The 22,517-nt window shown below is 36.8% G+C and overlaps 1 protein-coding gene across 3 annotated transcripts; it reads left to right on the forward strand.

Annotated features, from left to right (window-relative positions):
* The first annotated feature begins 1,531 nt into the window (after positions 1 to 1,531).
* Positions 1,532 to 13,979, forward strand: tfap2c (transcription factor AP-2 gamma (activating enhancer binding protein 2 gamma)). Of its 3 annotated transcripts, none has more exons than XM_058777783.1 (7): positions 1,532 to 1,677; positions 6,042 to 6,497; positions 6,581 to 6,632; positions 9,114 to 9,336; positions 11,099 to 11,217; positions 12,305 to 12,446; positions 12,647 to 13,979. In XM_058777783.1, exons 1-7 carry the CDS (start codon positions 1,648 to 1,650, stop codon positions 12,939 to 12,941), a joined length of 1,317 nt encoding a protein of 438 aa, XP_058633766.1. In that variant the 5' UTR covers positions 1,532 to 1,647; the 3' UTR covers positions 12,942 to 13,979. The 3 variants fall into 3 exon arrangements, with proteins under 3 accessions (XP_058633766.1, XP_058633764.1, XP_058633765.1); XM_058777781.1 differs by lacking the exon at positions 1,532 to 1,677 and adding an exon at positions 4,400 to 4,725 and having other exon boundaries at positions 6,039 to 6,497; XM_058777782.1 differs by lacking the exon at positions 1,532 to 1,677 and adding an exon at positions 4,400 to 4,725.
* The last annotated feature ends 8,538 nt before the right edge of the window (positions 13,980 to 22,517 follow it).

Consider the following 22,517-nt stretch of genomic DNA (forward strand, 5'->3'; position numbering starts at 1 on the left):
TTTATTTATTTTTTTCTTTTTATTCAAAATATTTCCAAAACGTGTTAACTATATCAGGAAATTTCTCGATTCTCAAATATGTTTAAGTAAATGCGTTTTGCACCTTCATAGATTGTTATTTGATCAATAAATGGTGATGGGCAAAGTAGACTAATAGTGTAATCTATTACCTACACATAAAACCCTGACTTTTTACTTAAATGCCAGATATGGGTGTCATGGCATAAAATATATTTTATACGAATGACTTTATTTAATGTGAATTTAATAACAATATTGTAAGTTACTAATTATAACACTTTCATTTTACATAGAGCAAAGAACATTTACATCCAGTCTATCCAGAGTTCAGGCACTCTCAAAAACTCCCATTAAAACCACTGAAGCTGTTTACACTGTGAAATGAATATCTTAACTTACATCTGCACCTTCTTGTTTCTGATGAGAGAATTGGACAGATAATTCAGTCAGCGAGCAAGTGAACAAAACACCGCGTTTCAGTGATGATTCATCTGAACGTCTCTGATTGGTCATTGCATTATAAGCTCAACAGAATCGTGTGTGATTGGTTACAATGCAGCGCTGAAAATATTATTCGGCTATTTTTTTGTCTTTTGGAAGCTGCGTTCAAAATCCACTTGGCTCAGAGATCTGAGGAGGCACTTGAAATAGGCATGACGCCTGTGGGTCCGATCTCCGAGAAATCATGCGCGGTTGCTGTATATTTGTCGGTAATGACCCTCAACATTGCTTTTGACCACAGGGTGGCAGTAGATGTCCAAGAATAAGCGCTGCCGCGGTCAAACAGTATGAGATCTGATGTGGTTGTCTGTTTCTTGGCTTTTTGCGGTTCCCCATACTCGTTTATGTTCATCCGACAGGTGCATAAATAAAATCCAGACTCTACATTTTCAGGTATGTGTCGTAATTCCTGTGTGCGTGAGAAAGCTTGTGAAACAGCTAGCCTGAGTGCTTGGAATGTCAAACTTAAAAATGAATTGAATTACTCGCGGTAGCAGAATTTTATGCAACACGTTCTGTGGAACATGAATGCCAGCTGGGGAAGCTGTTCCTATTAAGGCATAATTATTTTAATTAAAAACTTTAAAGTATACAGTAAAGTCTTGCAGGCGAAATTAAACCTCCAAGGCTTTCTTAAAAGGTTTTCATTACTATCACTCAATAATATATTCAAGGTTCCCACCGTCATAGAAAAGATTGAATATCAGGTAATTTTGTAATATAACTTCAAATACAAGTTATACACTCACACGGATTTGTATGGGGGAAAGTCTTAGCTCTAAAACATCTTAATTGGTACAGGCTCTCTTAAATGAAAACGCATTAGTGGAAAGTCTAAGTGTGTGTGTGTGTGTGAATTCTTTAGATCGTCTTGACTTGTCTTGATTTTTAATTACTGTGGACGTTTCTTTAATTAAAGCGCCGTTGTGCAATAGTGTGCTGCTCCACAGAGCTGAAGCGATGACTAATCATCCTCATCGATAGGAATGCAGCGGCCCCCTTTCAGGTGTTCTGAGAGTCTGCGCATGCGCGCTGCGTGCCCTGCGCATCCAGGTGTATGAGCGGCGCGAGCGCGGCTGATGAGAGCATTCGCTGCTTCACAGCGGGACTGAACAGCTGAAGCAGATGTCGCTGCTGGAGAGGCTGGACTGGCGGGTACGTTTCCATTAAAGTCTTATTGCTGTTAATGCCAATAGGAAAAAAAATATATATATATATTTTTTGGTACGGGGGGGCGGGGGGAAATTAAATAAAAATTCCACATTTGTCAATTACCGATACATTTTTGTTAAAGTATAGTAAAGGGCTTAAATTCGCGTAAATTGGTGCCTGAACTTTTGCTTGCGTTTGCAGAATGTACAGCCTAAAGCAAGCAGGGTAATAATAACAACAACAGCTATTAACAATAATAGCAATAATAAAACAATAATAAATAATTACCAAATTGCGGTGCTTTTATTTCTTCAGGTGTGAAACTCAGCACCTGTCTGAACATTTAAAAGCAGGACTTAGCAGTTTTATTACATTTTATGAATTTAGCATACTTTGAAGGAAAAAACACGCGCTTTATCATTGCAAAATGTATAACACGAGAAGAGAATTGTTGGGAGAATTTTAACTCCCAGTAATTTAACCAATTAAAATACTGAAATCATACGTCTCTGTAAAAATAATATAGCATGTACAGGCTAAATAAATAAATAGTAAAAAAAAAGACAGCAACGTTTAACTCATTGGTTATTATTTGATTTGTGCATCAATCCGTGCATCTGATTCAGCAGATTCTCTTCTTAAATTGGATTTCTTAAACTTCCACCTAAAAGAAAAAAAGCTAAAAATGTAATGTTTGATCAGACGATGATGGTTCCAGTGTTTCGTGTTGGTTACACATTTGTTTAGATGATAGGCTATACATAGACGCAAGCACATTTTTAATTGTTAGCTGTATTATGCAACTGTTTGATATTTTATAATAATATATTTACGTGCGTTTTTATTAATTGCATTGCTTAAAATTAAATGCGGCCGTGGTTAAGATGGTCGTACAATAATTATGAAGTTAGTTTAATACAATTATTCATGTAAAGAATTTAAACTGATTTGAATTCTTTTTTTTTTCTTTTTCTTTTTTTTTTCTTCTTAATGTTACAACCTGCATTCTGTTTCTGTTAGGTTGTTTTTGGCATTCATTTACACAGTTTTGAGTAACTTATATATTTCAAAATTACTTAAATTTGTATCAGATAAATGGGGAAAATATATAAAGGTATGACGGAAAAACACTGAGCTACAGACTTCAAAGCGAAGAGAGTTACAACCATCTCCGGTTTTCAGTCACACTAATTAAAACAACACACAATATTGTTAGCCTATGTGTTATTAAATAAATAATTAAACACAGCATGTATATTATCTTTTAAATTGTACTTTTCTATATCTTGTAGGCCTTCCTGTGCCAGCGCATCATGGGCCTGCATGATCACGGATTGTTATCTTGAAATGCGCCTCAGTTATTTATTTATTTTTAACGAAATCAAATAATCCGTTTAATTATTAACATTTTTACTTATTTCTTATTTTTGAGACAAATACAATAAATGATTACATGCTACTAGGCTATATGCTGATTTGCTGATTCCGTTCACTTATTTCAGACTATTAGTTTTGAGCTGAAATAAAACGCTTACGGTGAATGACTTACAATTAATAGCTGTCTCACACTGATGATTCATCAGTCAGTTATTAAATCACTCTGATTCCGTTTTGCAGAAACGACGCAAAACGAGAATACAGTCTTCAGGTTAGGCCTAAATAATAATTGTTGTCTTGTACGACAATTGGCATTCATGCATATTATTATTGCCTGAGTCGATGTTTTGCTTGAGATTTCAGCAGGTTACATAAGCAGATGTTTCTCCCTCGGGGTTACAGTAGAGTCTGACAGTAACTTCATTCAGATCACAGAGCAATCAAACTCGCTCGTGCGCTTCATTTATCACAGTCCAGCTCGAGCCGCGGGCGCTTTGACCCACAATACATTTAATTCACCTGCATTAGCAGACAGGCGAGTCTAAGCCGGGATTAAGTCTTTTTTTCTTCTTTTTCTCTTGCTATCTTTTTGTTTATCTCTAATGTAGATATTTTCCACTTTAAAATATTTAGCTATTATTATAATCCATTTTAATTAATTTTCTATTGTAAGCTAATTAAGCGAAAACGCGTAAAATACACTATTATATAAAATATACAATTGATTTGTAGTCTAAAATTATCAGTGAAAACGTTATCATTATTATTTATTGTTATTATTATTTATTTATTGCTTTTTTCACCCTAATTTACTGCGTTTGTTTTCTTTACAACGTATATAATCAGCATTAAAATTGAGTGGAATATATGACAAATATGTTTTCGTTTGTACAATTTTTGCACTTCAATTAACATCTATCTATCTATCTATCTATCTATCTATCTATCTATCTATCTATCTATCTATCTATCTATCTATCTATCTATCTATCTATCTATCTATCTATCGTTCTGTTGTTCTATCAATCGTTCTAATGTTCCATCTATCTATAGGCGTATTGTTCTTATAATTGCGTAAGTGACATTTAATTTTAATTAGAATTATACATATTACCATGATTTGTTTGTAGAGCCCCCCCCCCCCCCTTCTCTTCAGTAGATGGCAAATCTTCGCATCTTTTGGTCCAGGATTAATTTGCCCTCTGAACAGACGGACAGTTCCGCGATTGGTCCGTCGTTCTGACAGTAGCCAATCAGCAGCAGGTTCTTCGCTCTGACGTAGCAAGCGCGCAGTAGGTCACCGCCCACCGCTGGCTCATGCAAATATAGTAGTGAGAGTCCAGAGAGAGTCAGTGAGTCGAGCCTGAGCCGCTCTGTTGTCCGTCAGAGGGAGTCGAGTGCTTCTGTTCAGCGCGTCTGTTTGGACCGGAACCCTCCAATTCGTTTCGTGCAAGAAGTTTGTGTCGCGAGCTGCATGATATTCTCTTCATTCATCCTCCTCCTTCAACACTGAGTTGATGCTTCACTTCTGCGCGGCGCGCGCCGGACTCTCTGGATTATATTCTAGACCGCAAACAAACATCAACACAGATACACACGTCTGAGATCACGCGCGGCAAAGACAAAATGTTGTGGAAATTAGCAGATAACGTGAAGTATGAAGATGACTGCGAGGTAAGAGGAAGAAGCGAACCCAAGCGCGCTTTTCATGTGCAGACATCTGGTTGAAGAGCAGATTTTATTGGAGAATTAAACACATGCATTGTCTGTTTATAATTTAAAATATGGAAATTCGGCATTGTTCTTCTCCCAAATAATATGGGAAGTTAACTAGATATTAGAAGTGTTCATTCTTATTGTAGCATAAAAAATATAGGCTACCTATAGGCTAAGCCATTTTCGTCTTTTACGAAATATTTTAAATTTGATCTTGCGCAAATAAACAGAACTGTAGCCTACGTGACGACGAAATTGCGTTCGTTTCCCTAAATAATATTTTACTTAATGTATACATTTGCTATAGTATTTTCATGAGAATTTACTAAAGCAAATGCATAATAATATTATGCAGCTGATAATAAGTAAAATAATAATAGTAATGACAACAATAATCAAAGTATTAATGCAATTTAATTCAAGACGCAATTATTGCACATTGTAGTTTTAATTGTAGTCTACAGTTTTAATTTTCACACATACTGAATCTTTACAATGTGATTCCGAAAAAAAAAGTTAGGCGCAATATTCTTCGCTCGCGCAAGCACGATTGTTTCAAATATCGGGTTTTAGTATGAATATGAGAGAAAACTCTCAAGTGCAATTCATGTGGTCTCAATTAAGCTGTCTAGAAATGGCCCGTCGCTCATTGTCATTCATGTGTCTCTGGTGACAGTAACTATCAAGAAACTTTGCCAGACAATAGGAGTCATGAATGCACACTATACAGTCCACTCAAAAGACGACCAGTTGATGCTGAATTAAAAAGAGAACAAACGACTTTGTAAAAATGTTTGGTTTGGTAACCTTACATGTGCGTTGCATCTAAATTAACAGGCCAAATGCGTTCGATGTGACTGAATACATAGTTAAATGAACAAAAGTGCGTTTAAGTGCTTAATCAGATCTTTAAGCCAACAAATTCAAGTTTTTAACTTTGTTCTAAGGTTTTTGAGCTTGCAATAAATTTTGCATGATTAACTAAAGAACATGCAGAGTTCAGTTTTTAATTTGCATGAAAATGTTTATGATTTGTTGACTATCCGTGAGAATTGTGCCATGTTCAGGAAAAAGCAGGATTTTGCCATTTTAGATTTGAAAAATATGTTTTTATTTTTATCTAACTCAGATATTCCAAATTTAAGCATTTATACTTATGCATTTGTCAGATGCTTTTTCTCCAGAGGTATTCATGTGATCAGAATGTGGCAAAAATCAAATTAACTCATTGTTGTGTGCATGGTTTCAAAGTGATGCACTCTCTATTTCAGCAGGAAAGACATGATGTTAGCAGCAACGGAAACCCCCGTTTACCTCACATTCCCGCGGTGAGCCAGCACCTCTACAGCCCGCAACCGTCCCTCTCGCACTCCGCCAGCTCGGACTTCCAGCCGCCGTACTTCCCTCCCCCTTACCAGCCTCTGCCGTACACCCAACCCAGTGACCCGTACGGCCACCTGGGCGACCCGTTTAGTGTCAACGCAATACACCACTCTGCAGCATCTAATCAGCAACAGTCATGGCCTGGACGGCAAGGTCAAGAGGCCATCGGGTCCCACGGCCGCAGCGGACTCGCAAGCCCCATTCTGGGCCTGGAAGGGGGCTCGTCCGGGATGCGGCGGGACGGTTTTAGGAGACCGGAGCTGCTGCCTCCACACATTCATGGAATCGATTCCATAGGTGATAACATCGGTTTGCACGATATAGGCCACGGATTGGATGATGTTCAGGTGAGTTGATGTGATTAGTGATTTTATAATTATTTATTTGGGATTACATGGATAGTGATGCATTTCCGGGTTCTTTCTTGCAGCAAGACGGTGATCACAGTATTGTAATTCCTGATCATACAGTCATCAAAAAAGGTTGGTTGCATTTCTATTTTCTAACATGCATTTATCTTCAGGTTGTTTTTAGGTTCAAATTTAAATGGGAAATTTAAATATTGTATTACTCTATTAATTTTACAGCACAATAGCATTATTAAATATATATTTATTTTGTGTAATATATTTAATAATAACCACAATAAAAAACATAATATTATTTTATAGTAATATTGAATTGGTCAAAAACAGTGGGAAAGTTGACTGTAAAAACTTGAGTGGAAAGAGTTTTTATTATTACTGTTGTTGTTGTAAAACTCTGTTCACTCTATGGTTTCAGTTGTTTTTTGTAAAAAGTAAATTCAGCTGTCTAATTTAGATCTCATTAGAGCTCTTTTAGAGCTTATTATGCATAATAACTATAAGTGTAAGGATTATGCTAGGCCTATTTAAAACAATTTTATACGAAATTTAGCATTTCAGGACTTTTCAAATTTAATTAATCTTCTATAATTTTGTGAAGCATGTTTTAAGTAAAATAAGATTGTGTTCTAGAACTATAATGTATCATGATTCTTTCAAGCTGAATCATTTTGCATTAAACGTATGCGGCTTGTGTTAATAATTTTATATTGACCCAGGTCTTTTGAAGGAATTGATCAGCTACCATGTTAAAGACTAAAATCTTGCACCTTTGCTGTTTATGTGGAAAAAACAAAGTCAGGCTCCAGATTTCGGCTTGTCCGAGCCAACGGTTTAGGTGGGCGGAGTTGAGGTGGTGCTGGTTCATACATATATCGCTAATCCTTTTGGTCATGTGGTCCATTTAACTAATCTGGCATTGATCCGCGGAGCATTCTGCCACTCTTTCAGCATGAATGGAAAGCCAAAGAAAGGATTCCTCTCAAAATGGCAGACCAGCCAAAGTTGTAGATGTTGGGCAATCCTTAAAATGGTGTGTTTGCTCAGAGAGAGGAGGCCTAGGCCTGCTTTTTAGTCTTTTGAAACGGCACTGTCAGAACGCGATTCTGCCCCACTACACACACACAAACACGCACAAGGAGACAAGAATCAACTGTAGTTGGGGTGTGGCTGCTTTTAAACATGCATGGGTATTTTGTTCAGTCCTATGCTGTGACACGAAATCGTCTTAAATAAGCACAACCAAAAGACAGTTTTGAACGTCTGTTTGTTTTGTGCGATTACTAGCTGCTGAAATGAAGGGTTTGTATCATTGGGTTTCAACAGGTTTTGCTTTGGGACCCTTCAGGACATTACATCAACCCAATTCAACACTAAAACTGTGTAGCATGCAAAAGTAAACAATAATGTCTTTACATTTGCAATGGAGTAGCATTACAGTGTTTGTTTAAAGCAATTTAGTAACCTTCTTTTATTTTGTTTGGTTTCGTTCATGGTTTTTGAGGTTGAATGCATGCATTTTGATATCTGTTTAATTTGATAGCTTCTGCCAAGTTACAAATGCATGAGTTTAATTGAGTTGGACCCATGACCTTTCCATAAAAAACAAAACAAAAACAAAAAAACATTTCTCCAACCTTTTAAAAGTTTATATTCCAATTTATTTTGCTGTGAAAACTATGCATGGTCACATATTTAGTTGCATTTTATAATAAGCATATATCAGAACCCATCAGAGTTGAGAACCACTGATTAATTAACTTAAGTTTTGTTCTATGTTTGAGATTTAAACCTTTCAAATAATAATAATAATAAAAAAAAAAAAATGGTAAGGAGGAAAGTTGAAGATGCACTAATGCAGCATGTTTCACGGCAAAAAAAAATCAATTTCAGAGTCTATATTTTTGAGATTGTTTGGTGGTCTTTACCCTTTCCTGCAGTATAATTAGGTGTGTTTGTTTGCAGCGTCTGTATTATGTTGTGGTCAGGAGTTGACTGACAGATTATGGCATTTATTTTAGTCAGTCAGTAATTTAGATTTTCTTTCGAGTCACCAAAGTGACTTGCTGAATTAATGTCTATGCCAATATTTTAGTCGACATGATTATAGCATGGATGACTGTTCTGTCCAATTCTGGTTCATATCAAAATTTATGTCACATGTTTGGCTCGAATTTATTCCATCTTCATCTATACCATCCTAGCTTCTACTTTGCAAATGCATCTGAAAATATTCACTCTTTTTCTAAACAAAATGGTGAAGGTAAACCTTGTGTTTTCTCCTTACAGTCAGTTCAACTTCCTTGTAAAAAAAAAACAAAAGTGAGTGCAATCAAAATCAGAGCTTTCTTATCTCAAATATTTCTCATCAAATTCTCCCAAGATCAGATGAGCTGAGCTGTTATATTTTTATAGCTTTGTAGTGGTAATGAATATTATTTGTCTCTATTTTTATACATCCTAAAGTATTTTCAGTGAAACATCTGAGACAAAGTTGGTGCTCAATTGTGTTGAAACAGAAGCTCCTGTTATTAAAAAGCTCCTGTTTGTTTGTTTCTCTGGAGCTGTTTGATTGACCAATATATTTCTCATCTCCAGGTCCTGTGTCTCTGCCGAAGGGAAGCCCGTTTGGGATTCCCTTTCAGAAAGAGTCCCTGCTGGGAATGGTGTCAAATCCCACTGAGGTCTTCTGTTCAGTACCTGGTCGACTCTCTCTTCTCAGCTCCACTTCCAAGTACAAAGTAACTGTTGCAGAAGTTCAGAGACGCTTGTCCCCACCGGAGTGTCTAAACGCTTCCCTGCTCGGAGGAGTATTACGCAGGTGAGCAGCTATTGCACATTCATATTTGAAAATATGTTATGTATGCATGTTATGTATGTAACCTAACCCTAACAATATAAATGCACTCCAAAAAAAAAAAAAAAAATGCATGTACTGTACAAAATGTACTGTACAAAAAATGTTCACTCAGAAGTAGCTCGTAAATTTCACAGTTACAAAGTAGAATAACTGAAATTGTGTTTTCTTGTAAAACATACCCCAAATAACTTCAAAACAACAACAACAAAAAACTTTTTGAGTGCACTATATTTACATGTAAGACTTGAGCAAATAAAAAAGGTTGGATGATTATCATGAAACCAGTCAATAATATGCCCAGGTCATATTTCACCCCAAATCTAAAGCCTATTTTAAATATCATTGAAAAATACTCATGTGGCATAACTTTCATAAATTACACACATTTTCACCGCAAATTTTCATTACCATAATGTACAAAAATAATGTATCAATTAAATATAAATAATTAAATATATATGAAGAAAATTATAAGATATTTATATATGATAGTCTGAGTTACTTTTAAGTTATGCTGATATTAATTTTTTTAAATGTTTTATTAGTCATTTTACTGTAGTACACTGAAAAAATTGTCTGTGCAAGTTAAAAACCTCATAAGAATCACGTTTGAGAATATCGAGAATGGTAAAACTCTCAAAAGTATACATTGATGGAAAAAAGTGCTTAATTGTCATGCAAATTTATCCAAAATGCAAAAAAAAAATCTGAATGGTCTTAAAAAAGCTTCTTTTTATTTCAGCAAAATGTAATTTCTTATGTTTTGTCTCTTGATGGGTTGAAATGAAACTTGAATGTTTTTGTGAGATTCCCCCTCTCGCATTTACCAATCAATGGAAACAAAGAGTTAAATGTGTGAGTTTATCAATCTATGCAGGTTCATGTTTTGTACCATCAAGCTCCATTAGTGTGTGTATTGATGAGATGATGCTGATATTAATTTGACCCTTTGACCCATATGCCAACATGTGCAGTGTTGGGGGGAAAGATGTCATCAAAGACACAGTCTAATCTCATTGCCCCTTATTACTGGGAATATTTTTCTGTTCCCATGTGTCTGACGCAAACACACTGATATTCGTTAAGTAGGTCATATAGCACAAGGGCTGGGAGGGGGAGGTGTCGGATGGAAAAAGGGGGCACTTACTCATGCCTCCTGCTAACAATCCCTTACCCCACATGTGAAGGGTGATGCCAGGCCACAACTCTAGTCATGCATATCACAGAGGCCCAAACAGCAAGTGGGGATTTTGTCTGCGCTTGTATGCGTTTTTGTTGCGATGCATTTTAAACACTTGAGCTGTGACATCATTTTATTTCATGAGCCTGTTTATCCATGTGAATCTGGGCCCAAAACCTCTTTCCATATTGGCCTCTAAGTCGTATAACACAAACAAAACAAATAAAATCCATGTGTTTCACCTGCAGTAATTAAGCCTTCGCTAAGCTCTGCTCTCCTGGTTACTGCTGCTTGATCAGAACATGTTGTTGGAATTAACTGGAGATTTCAGTAAAAAGTGCAATTTTCTGAAAATGTGCTCATGCAAAATTTTTAAAGATTTGGAAAAGTGAAAAAAAAAAAAAAAAAACACTGTGCATGTCCATCTGGGTTTTCTAGGAACCGTACAAAAACACATCTGATAATATGATGGCAACTGTTTCTAGCATTGGCAGGTTTAGCAAAAGGTCACTAATGACACTCACTGTTAATTTTATTATAAAGGGCAAAGTCAAAGAATGGCGGTCGATCCTTGAGGGAAAAACTGGATAAAATTGGACTGAACTTGCCGGCAGGTCGCAGAAAGGCCGCTAACGTCACCTTACTAACTGCTTTGGTGGAAGGTAAGTACTTTATGTCAGTCACTTTTCCACTGTTGTTACTGTAAAAGTAGTTTTAGCATAAATGCTAAGGACATTAGCATATTTCAGTCATTGCAACAACAAAATCTGTGGAGGATGTCATGATGTTAAAGACTGAAATACACAACATGACTTTTGCCCCGATTTACAGTCTGAACAAGTCAATGTTAGATGCTGAAAAGCAGTTGGAATTGACAGAAAATCACTAAGTGTATGACGAAATTTGATTTTAAAAGTTACTTGTTGCATTAAATCTGTCTAAATTGGTTTAAATGGACCGCAACAACACGGAATTGTGCTAAAAGCTAAAACAAATGCTTTGGCTTGATATTTATTTATTTATTTTTTTGAGGTTTGAACATAGTGAACTTGTTACCAGGCCACTTTTTGTTCTGTCGAAAGTCTAGCAGTGGAACTAGTGATAGTTTAATACAGAGCCAAAAGACTTTGCGATCACACGCAAAGATCGTCTATGTTAGCTCTACTCATGTATTGGCAAGCTGTAATTTCTTGACATTTCATGTCCACCTTTTCACATCAGTATAGCTAACCAATGAGTCACAGAGACATTAGCGCAAAGATCACGAGTTAACTAGCACCAGGAGCGATGCAGACTACTTTTAGCTTTCTCTTTTAATGTCACCATTCTCACCACTAATGGGAGCATGGGTCTGAAGCAGGAGCATGACTAGAAGGCGTAGTTATTTACAGACCTTCAAAGCTGAATTAGGGCTTGTTATCACATGTTCGCTAGCCAAGAGGAGAGACTGACCTTAAAGACGATGACTGTGAATAATGTGCTAGTCTATCAATAAGAGCCTGTTGGGTCTGGGGGACCGTTAGACGCCTTCAGCTACAAAGGCTCATTAAAGACATGCAGTGTGACCACCGCCGTCCGCAAAAGAGAGAATCTATTCATCTGAACTCATCTCAGCTTAGAGAGGAAACGATTCTTTTCGTGATGCCATTTTGAGTCATTTCCAAGCCGATGGATCTGACGGTGACTCATCTTTGCGGTGCAGTCATATGCTGCGTGAGTCACCTGATTCTCATCTGATCCTGTCTGCAGGTGAGGCCGTACACCTGGCGAGAGATTTTGGGTATGTCTGTGAGACAGAGTTTCCTGCCAAGGCCATCGCGGAGTACCTCGGCCGACCGCACGTGGAACGCAATGAGATCAACTCTCGCAAAACCATGCTTTTGGCAGCCAAGTGAGTAACCATCCCATTTCTCATAAATCCCAATCCCATTAAGGTTAGGGAGGCCAAGCCCATTTTGATGGAGCCATTAAGCAGTCATCAGTCTGGAAACGAGTCCCCCTGCTTCTGAGGGTGTCTCCACCTAAGCAGAACAGGCTTCTGAAATCTCTGCTTTATGGTTTAATACTTTAACTGGTCATCTAATCTTTCAGGCAAATCTGTAAGGAGTTCACCGACTTGCTGACTCAGGACCGATCTCCTCTGGGAAACTCTAGGCCGGCTCCCATTCTCGAGCCAGGGATTCAAAGCTGCCTGACTCACTTCAGCCTCATCACCCACGGCTTCGGCTCTCCGGCCATCTGTGCGGCCATGACCTCGCTGCAAAACTACCTCAACGAGGCGCTCAAGCAGGTGGACAAAATGTACGTGAGTTCGACCGGAGACTCCTCGCAGGCCTCTTCCGACGGCTCCAACAAAGTAGACAAGATGGACAAACACAGAAAGTGAGGCTGAGGCCGAACTCGATCGGACCATTTGAACGCAACAACCGTTTTTGTAGCGGAATGACGTTTTTCCAGACCTGACTCTTCGTCGTCGTCGTAGTTGTCGATTCTGTTTCCGTTCTGCTTTGTTTTCTCACAATCAAGATTAAGCTTAAATTTGAAGCCCTCTTGGTTCACGTCTTAGTCTTCCAGCACTTTCTCCTCCACAAACACATTTCAAAGCCTAGCCTCAGTCGAGACAGTTCTTTATCAAGCGGCGATTCAGACGGTCATCAGGAAGTTGTCTCTCAGAGGGGAACTGCAAAGAGGAAGTTGTTGAGTTTCCCAAAGACACCATTTCAAGAGCTGACGTGGATTTAAACCGTTTTCTTTCACTACCAATCTGGGAGGAGGAAGTTTGGTTTCTCTGTGTCCTCCTCCTTGGTGCTGACCTCCCAATGGACCAAGGATGTGATTATGTTTGAGACATTATAACTTGTTCTATGCTTGACTTCATTGGATGCAGTGTTATTGTTCTTCTCTTTGTGGGAGTGTTGTTGGCATGAGTGACTTTTGTGTGCATGAGTGTACATGATTTCCAAACGACCCTTTATCCACTGATCAGTGGATTCTTCTATACGAGAAATGCTCAAGATGTATTTGGCTTAAATTTCCACTGAGAACAATTAAAGAGACCTTTGATTAAGTTACCACGATCAAATCAAATATCATGCGGTTGGGTGTGTGTGCATGTTCGGTTTTGTATGAGCGTACAACCTTGTTGTTCATCTTTTTGATGCATTTACGTCAGACTAGAAGTTAAATGTTCCATTTGTCTTTCCCCAAATGTAAATATTTTCTAATTTATGTTGTAATTTAATGGGATTTGTAAATATTGGTACAATTATGGTGTTTGGTTCCACTTTTTAAAAAAAAGATGTGTTAAGCTTTTATAAAGGGGTTTGTTTTTATCATATAGTGGTTAGGCTACGGGATCGATATTCTTTATAGAAATGTGTAATATTGGTTTAAAGCTGTAGGAATAAAAACTCAACACTCTTGATTTGCGTCTGCCAAGACTCCCCATTTATGACGTTGAGTTGTACACTTCACTACACGCGTGCCCTGCCAGTGAGGCATGTCAAACATGGCCAATTCATGTGTATAAAGATTCCTTTTTAAAATAAATGTCAGCAATGCTCACAGAAAGAAGAGTAGTAGTCATCATTGCGCAAAGCAGGTCAAACGAAGGCTTTCCTCGGAAAAGAATAGTGGGCTTTCACCCTATTGAACACCTGTCTTATACCTGGATTACTCTTTAAATGTTTGTGTTACTCATTTGCTAGAAACAGACAGTTCCCCTCTTTTCATAACCATGCTTATCTCGCAAATTGGCGTGACAGGACAGCAGTAATGTTTGTGTGAAGTTTCCGCATCTCTCTTTTCATATTTAAATCCACTACTGTGAAACTTGCCGTGCGGTTTCAAATGAAGTGACAGGACTGTTGAGAAGAGATAAACAAAGCCATGAGAGAACATTGACCTGATGCTTTTCTGTTTTATTTACTGTGCTGCTTTATTATTAATGCAGCATGTGGTCGGTTGCGAAACGGTTTATTCATAGCCTTTTGTTCGTAAAGTTAGCATGTAGATCTCACTTTGTTTAAACCTCAAGATTCAAATGGCTGATACACCGCTATACAGATGCAACTATCATATCTCCTTATCAAAACTATCCCCTATCTTGTCTCGTTCTCACAGCAAACGCTCCCAATTTCTCATATGCAATGAAATCGCAGGTGTGTGTGAGCAAATGTGCGTGTTTGTCTCCGTTGAGTGACTGACTCATGCAACTGAACTGACAGTAGAGCAAGTGTGAGCTTCTCCCTCAGAACCTGTTGGACCAGATGTGTGGCTTTGCCGCGCGCCCACAGTTGGCTGTAACCGCCTCCACTTACTCGGATTCTTTTCCTGCACAAGGCTGTAAGTTGAGATACTGCAACTTTGATGGACCTGCTTTGATGGTCGGCTGTAGGTGTTGGTGGCAGAACTTCCTCTTCTACCTGAAAGGTGTTGATCGATGCGAAATGCGGACGCAGAAAGACACACACCCACATCAACACACACTTCGAACGTCCTGTGATGAGATGCCTACACGGAAGTGCTGGAAAAATATTGCATCTCTTTAAGACACTTTGTCCTGAGGATGCATCGTGCTTGTTTACACTGGCTGAAAGCCAAGTCTGAAAATGGCAACTAATTAAATTAAAAACATATGGAGACAAACATGAGGCCCAGACTCTGATACAGCTCTGTTTAATAATTACATTATTTGTCTTCATATTAAATCCTTAACAGATTGCTACATTTTGTCCAGTGCAAAATTTTGGCGCAACAATGCTTGCTCTAAACCATTGCTTACTGGGACAAGTCAAAGATCCCTTTGTTAAGTTCATTACTTCAGGTTAAGAATTTGTTCGAATCACTAACCACTAATCACCCCCTGAAAATGAGAAGTTTTTCATAGTTTACTTGCCTTTGTGTTGTTCCAAACTTCTTCTGTGGAAAAATGCATCAGACACCCCCAATCAATTGAAAGTCAATGGGGTCCAATGTTGTTTTGTTCCAATGACTTTCAGTGCATGAACAAAAAACAGTTAAAATGTTATTCAAAATTTCAGGGTTTTGTTTTAATATTAAATTTACATAAACATATAAACAATTAAATCAGTCCTTACACTTAAAGGAATAGTTCACCTCAAGTTGTTCCAAAATTGTGTGAATTTCTTTCAGCTGTTGAACTCAAAAGAAGATATTTTGTAGAATGTTGGCAACCTAACAGTTCATTGACTTTCATAGTATGGCGAAAAAAATACTATGGACGTCAATGGCTACCGTCAAATGATTGGTTACCAACATTCTTCAGAATATCTTCTTTTGTGTTTAGCAGAAGAAAGAAACTCATATGTTTGGAACAACATGAGGGTGAGTAAAAGACGACAGAATTTCCAGAATTTCCTTTCAATGGTCTAGATTTAGTTAATAATAATATCTTAACCTTAATATTTCATATTATTTATCAAATCAATACCTGAATAAAATGATATTTAATTAGCCAAATAGCCAAAGGCATTGGGCCTCTCTAAGAAGCCGTGTTGCTATGCTAAGCTAACATTAACAGCATCTCATGTGCTCTGGTTTTGCATAAATTACTCTTAATATATGCAAATATCCTTATTAAGATGCACACAGCTTATTTGTTTAAGGCCAAATCTAGGTTTCTTGCAACCCTTGATTAGATGACCTATGCTAACGCAGATCAAAGGCAATAGCGGAAAATATGCTTCCGGATTACTGCAGAGCTTTTTTTCTTTCTGCACATAAAGAAAACAAATCTATTCTCAAACACATAAATGTTGACTTGCTAATGCTACATTTGTTGTCTGTGCTTGAATAAACTTGTAGCATTGTATTTTTGTGTTTAGATTGGCACTGCTGTTTGCTGTCATGCTTTTATTTCTTGAATCCTGAGGCTATTTATATATTTCGGAGAATCTTCTCTTCTAATAGTAACCTACTTAGTTTTGTAACACATTTCCATATTTGCATTTCTGCAAAAAGACATGCATCTCGACGTGTCACAGTCTGGTTTGCGTTAGCAGTCATTAGCAGTGACACTGATGGAAATAGAAACGCCAAACCACTGCAACCGCTCTTTAAGACGCTCGCTTTAAATGGGGTTTGTAATTCCAGTGCCTGGATGTTTTTGCGCACTCATTCAGAAAGATGTTTCCGAATAAGCCCTTGTGTTCAGAACATTAGCAGCACATGTTTGACTTGGATGTCGTCGTACAGATGGTTTGCGAGAGCCAAGCCGAGGGGTTTCTTGCTGGTATGAGGAAGCCAAATAATGGGAACATAAAAGTCGTTGGAGGGAGGGATGTGTGTGCGTTTAACGGGGGGCAGGAACAACAAAGAATTCCTGCAGAAAATGCTGGGAATGAATTTAAATTACAGACGAGGAGGCATTCTTCTGCATGTTTAGGTGAAGCAGAAGCTTCCAGGGAGGAAATACAGACACTGACGGGGGTTGATCTCAAAGAACAGTCCCATGCGCGCCAGATTTTACTTTCTTTAAACTTCTGTATTTGTGTTTTGGAAGGGAATCTTTGTTTGGTGACCAATGGAAGACTAATGGGAACTACGGATAACTCTTTATCGTTACTAACCCTAGGCCAAACCCTAAAGCAAAGCTTGAACAGATAACTGAGTAAATTCTGTATGATAGTGTTTCTTGTTAAGTATTTTTTTTGTTTTTGAAAAAAAAACAAAAAAAAAACAATGATCTAACAGAAAATGCATGAAAGATTTAGAATTGTTCATTAAAATAATGACTTTCCATTTTATTTATTTATTTTTTAAATAACATTTTTATTTTTTAAATAGCCTACATTTTAAGTTTTTTTTTTTTTAAATAACCAAGAGGTGGACAAACAAATTGGATAATTTTAAAATATTTTTTAAATATTTAAAAATATATTTAGTTATTTGAAATTTGTAGTAAATCATAGCTGATACAAACACTACACAATAGTTTCTTGTTTCTTAATAATTGTGTAAATTCTGGTAGTGTCACTAGTGTGTGTGTGTGTGTGTGTGTGTAAATTCGTAAAGTGTTGAAAATTTTTTTAAAGATATAATCCAGTGTGGAAATGCAAATAATTTTTAGTTGTTTTGTTGTTTAAACTAAAATAGTACACTATGGTTTCTGTTACCGCTTCCTGATAATGGAGTAAATTGGTAGCGTTACTTGGGTAGTGTGTGTTTATTTAAAGACAAATAGAAAATTAGATAATGTTAATGCATGAAGCATTATAAATGTAATACAATTAAATTTAAATATTTTTTAAATCATTGTTTTTCTTTTTTTAAATGAATAATCTAATGGACACATACATCTTTTTTACTTTTTCCCTGATAAATGATTTTCTTCATGTTAATTATATTAGTAGCAAGTAATAAAGGTCAAAAATACTGCACAATGACCCATGTTGGGTATTATGGGGGAATTATGGATATGGTTGTAAGCTTTCTCCTTCTCCTTCTCCTTTTTTCTTCGACCGTTCTGTGGGAATGCGATGGTCTGCCTGCGTCTCCCAAACACCCCTCCCTCCCTCCCTCCCTCCATCCCTCCCTCCATCACAACACATACCGCCAATTAGCCTGCGCTATCACTAACGAAGCCGCGGCCTCCTCACCCCTCCAAGGCAGACAGCAGATGTCCGTGTTTCTGCGGGAAGCGTCCGTTCCGTCACACCGACAGAGACAGCAAGATGGCTCTCGCTTTCTCAGAAACGGCCATTACCTACTTTCCTGTGCAAGAAATTACTCCACGGCTCACAAGACATATCCAGCTTAATTAAAAGCATCTGTCCCGCCTAACAATACGTAGCTAGTCCTGTTTATTCTCCTATAATGCACTAAACAGCGCTAATCAAAACAACCTGGCTGAATTCCCTGGCCAGCCTTGAAGCCATTATCAGATGCAAGGGATTTCTGTTTTCTAAGAGTATTTTGTTCGTTCTTTCCTACAAAAACCCTCTCTTGTTTTAAGGAATTGTCTCTAATTGTCTTAAATTTGATGCACAAAAACAAGGCCATGGGGGTGCATGTACAGTAAGTCTGTTCAATAGTTTATGCAGTCTCATTTTTACAAGCTATGTTTTGTCCACTCCAAATTTTAGATGTATTTTATCAGTTGAACTATTGACATCAAGTCTTGTTGCAAAGCAGTCAGATTGTATTGATTGGACGGTTGATGTTAATCCAGCATTGTTCGCTCCACCATATGGTTGATTCTCATGGTCCTGGGACGCTTATTTAAGCCGGGATGCTTATGATGTGACGGACAGGACGATGTGAATGACTGTTAGTAAACCACCTGTCATTGATGACGCATGTTGATCCTTTATTTTGATGATCACTTTGACTCCCTTTTGGAAAAGGTACATGTCCTCTATGAATAATGATTCGTTGAGTTCAGTTATTTACACTTCTTTTACAGTTCAAAAGATTTTTTTTTAAAGAAATTATTATTATTTTTTTTTAGCAAGGACACGTTAAGTTGATCAAAAGTGGCAGTAAATATATTTAAGATTTCTGTTTCAAATAAGCGCTGTTATTTTGAACTTTCTATTTATCGATTAAAATGTATCACGGTTTCCACAAAAATATTAAGCAGCACAACTGTTTTCAACACTGATAATAATCAGAAAATCAGCATATCAGAATGATTTCTGAAGGATCACGTGACACTGAAGACTGGAGTAATGATGCTGAAAATGTAGCTTTGCATCACTGGAATAAATTTTATTTTAAAATACATTCAATTAGAAAGCAGTTATTTTAAATTGTAAAAATATTTCACAATATTTATTGTATTTTCAGTCAAGTAAATGTAGCCTTGGTGAGCACGAGATCACTACTGCTAAAACCAAACATACTGTATATTACAGTAGTAATATACACAAATGTTTTATTATATTATATTATATTATATTATATTATATTATATTATATTATATTATATTATATTATATTATATTATATTATATTATATTATATTATATTAATTATATTTGTGTATTATGTTAACAATAGTGCATATATTAGTTTTTTTTTTTAATTTTAAGAAAAGGGTGTCTAGAGATTCTTTCGCAATCCAAGTTGTGCAATCCAAATTCTTTTTTTTTTAATGCAAAACAGGTCTATAGTTAGTGCCTATTTACATGTGCCTTCCAGCAAATCAATGAATGTTGCATAATTTGATTAATATTATTATTTTTTTAAATATATATTTTAAAACCCTATTACATTCATATTTATTTAAAAATTATTTAATTTTTTTTTTTTTTTTTAATTCCACAATTTTTTATGTTAGTGATCCAAATTAGTTTCCTCTTCCAGCAAACACATCAGCATTGTCTATGTTGTGACAAGTAACAATGTGTTCTCTGCTTTGTACTCGTCTAAATACAAACTCGTCTAAGTTTGTATGTCGTCTAAAAATGCTGTTACAATGTTCCATATCTAATGTGTGCAATTACAACTGTTCATTATATATGTGTTTTAAGCCCCTCCCTCCAAGCTTTTGTTTTGACTTCCTGTGGGTGGAATCAGGTTTTAAATAGGACGTCCAGAGCCTCCCGAACACACCCTGCTCATCCCAGCATGGGACGCAGTATTTCTCCTTCTTGATTTGACCTGCCGTGACTCAGATAACATGACACCTCTCATTATCTCACCATCTCTAAAACCAATCTCATTTTCCACATGAGTTTGAAGAGGCTTCGAGGAACCAAACCAAACGGGTTGTTAAAGACCATAATTGCACCACTATCAACATTATTTTCCAGCATCATCAATCAGAGTTGCACAAGCTAGAAAACTTTGGCAGTGTTAGATGAGTCTTTGTGCCATGTATTCATGGCGGACTGATTCAGATTCAGATTTGATTTCTCAGGTTGCTCTTTTAAAGCTCAGAAGACATTATCGCTGACTCTAAAACTCTTGCAACAAATGTAAAATAAATCTTCATGTGTCTAATTCGGTTAAATTTTGCTTTGCATTTCACCAGAACTCTCCATCTTGGCAGCAAACATGTGGCAAATCTCCCTGTCGAGATACAGGTGTAAGTTGGTTCGGGTTGTGCTGGAAAAACACTTTGTGGTTTATTTATAATAACAGTAACAGATGTGAACCTGCAACTGCTAAATGTGTCTTCATTTTGATCGTTATGAATAATGAAACGCTATTGAATAATCCTGGCTAAATGTGCCCTAACATGGAAATTCCCAAATTTAAGGGAGTTACTTGGCTTGGATTATAACTGGCAAAGCTCTATTGTCATGCAAAACGTTGCAACGTTTGATTTTTTTTAGACTTTGAAGATTATTAACTGAAACACAATAACTCTTACTGGCACGTGTCCATGAAAGATGGTCCAAAATGTAGGCAGCAACATCTTGCTGTCTTCTAAAATCCAATTCATGCAAGATGGTGGAAGGAGTTGAAGAAATATTTACATACATTAAAAAAAAAAAAAAGTTTGCTTTGAATTTGCTTTTTTTTGTTTTGTTTTTACTCAAAAGTTACAATTAATCAGCCAATATTTTTGTGTGCCATGCATTTTCTTTTTTGCTGAGTAAACTGTAAAGTTGAGGAAATTATTTCCAGCGTGCAATATGCATCAGATCTTCTGTTAATTGACTATAACCATTAAAGGAATAGTTCACCCAAAAATGAAAAATGGCTGATAATGTACTCTCCACGGGCCATCCAAAATGTAGATCAGTTTGTTTCTTCATCAGAACAGATTTGGAGAAATTTCAACAATGGAGCATTCCATCACTTGCTCACCAGTGTATCCTCTGCAGTGAATGGGTGCCGTCAGAAATAAAATGTTTAAAATCTTAAAATGTTTCTTTTGGCTGGAGTGGACTGGAGTGGTGTCGATTATTGTGATGTTTTTATCAGCTGTTTGGACGCTCATTCTGACGGCACCCATTCACTGCAGAGGATCCACTGGTGAGCAAGTTATGCAATGCTAGATTTCTCCAAATCTGATGACTCTAATCTAATCTACATCTTGAATGACCTGAAGGTGAGGATATTTTCATTTTTGGTTGAGCTATTCCTTTGAGACTAGGTGATTGTATCTATAATTTTAAGATTTATGTTTAAACACTAAAAAGCAGCTTCTGAAATGTCTGATGATGAGCAGGTCTGGTTATAGATGTATAAGCCAGACATTCAGCTTTCATGAAGCAGTTGAAAATCCAGATGTATGTCAAGTTGACCTGGAGATTACTGAGCTAGCTCACTAAGCCAGGTACAAGGAACGAGATCCCGCGGCAAGCACCGAATGGAAGGCTGTATTGGAAACTATGAGAGAGAGAAAGAGAGAGATTAAGAAAGACAAAGAGAGTGAGGCACAGCGCCTAAAGGCGTAGACCAGTCTTTATGGTTCAGCGAAAGGTAAAACTCATTACTCGTTCTGCCATCTTCAACCAGCTGTCTAACTTGGCTAAAAAAAGGTCTCAAGGCCTTCCGCCTTCATACTGATAACAAGCAAATTTGGAACTAGTTGGGTGAAAAAGACAAAGCAGAATAGACTAAAATTAGCATGTGAGGAATTGCTAACAGATAGATCTAAACGCCTTGATGTGAACAAATTCAGGTTTACTGATAAAGGTTTTCAGATGAAGATTTTATAGCTTTTATTGTTTTTATTTCATAGATCACTATGTTTTTTTTTTTGTTTTTTTTTAACTTAGGTTTTGTTTTGTATAAATTAAATGTTTCTCCACTGTAAAAATAATTTTTTTAAACAAGAAAATACTGTACGTTTTTCTACTTGAAAATTTCACGTTTTATTATTTTACTTGCTATTTCTTTCTTTTTTCTTTTTATTTCTTTCTTCTTTTTTTTATTAGCAATGTATGGGTAAAAATTGTGTCTATGCCATTTTTTTTGTTCAAATTGTAAAAAAATCTCAGGAGAAACACTGAAAAAAAAGAGACTTACAGTAAAAGAAAGATAT

This window comes from Onychostoma macrolepis, chromosome 06 (genome assembly GCF_012432095.1).
Source record: "Onychostoma macrolepis isolate SWU-2019 chromosome 06, ASM1243209v1, whole genome shotgun sequence".
Taxonomy (NCBI): Eukaryota; Metazoa; Chordata; class Actinopteri; order Cypriniformes; family Cyprinidae; genus Onychostoma; species Onychostoma macrolepis.

Bases quoted from the DNA above. Each gene is read 5' to 3' on its own strand.
- tfap2c (XM_058777781.1), top strand. From the start codon at position 4,678: ATGTTGTGGAAATTAGCAGATAACGTGAAGTATGAAGATGACTGCGAG. The intron at 9,337-11,098 runs GTGAGCAGCTAT...TTTATTATAAAG, and splicing joins CTCGGAGGAGTATTACGCAG to GGCAAAGTCAAAGAATGGCG. The intron at 12,447-12,646 runs GTGAGTAACCAT...CTAATCTTTCAG, and splicing joins ACCATGCTTTTGGCAGCCAA to GCAAATCTGTAAGGAGTTCA.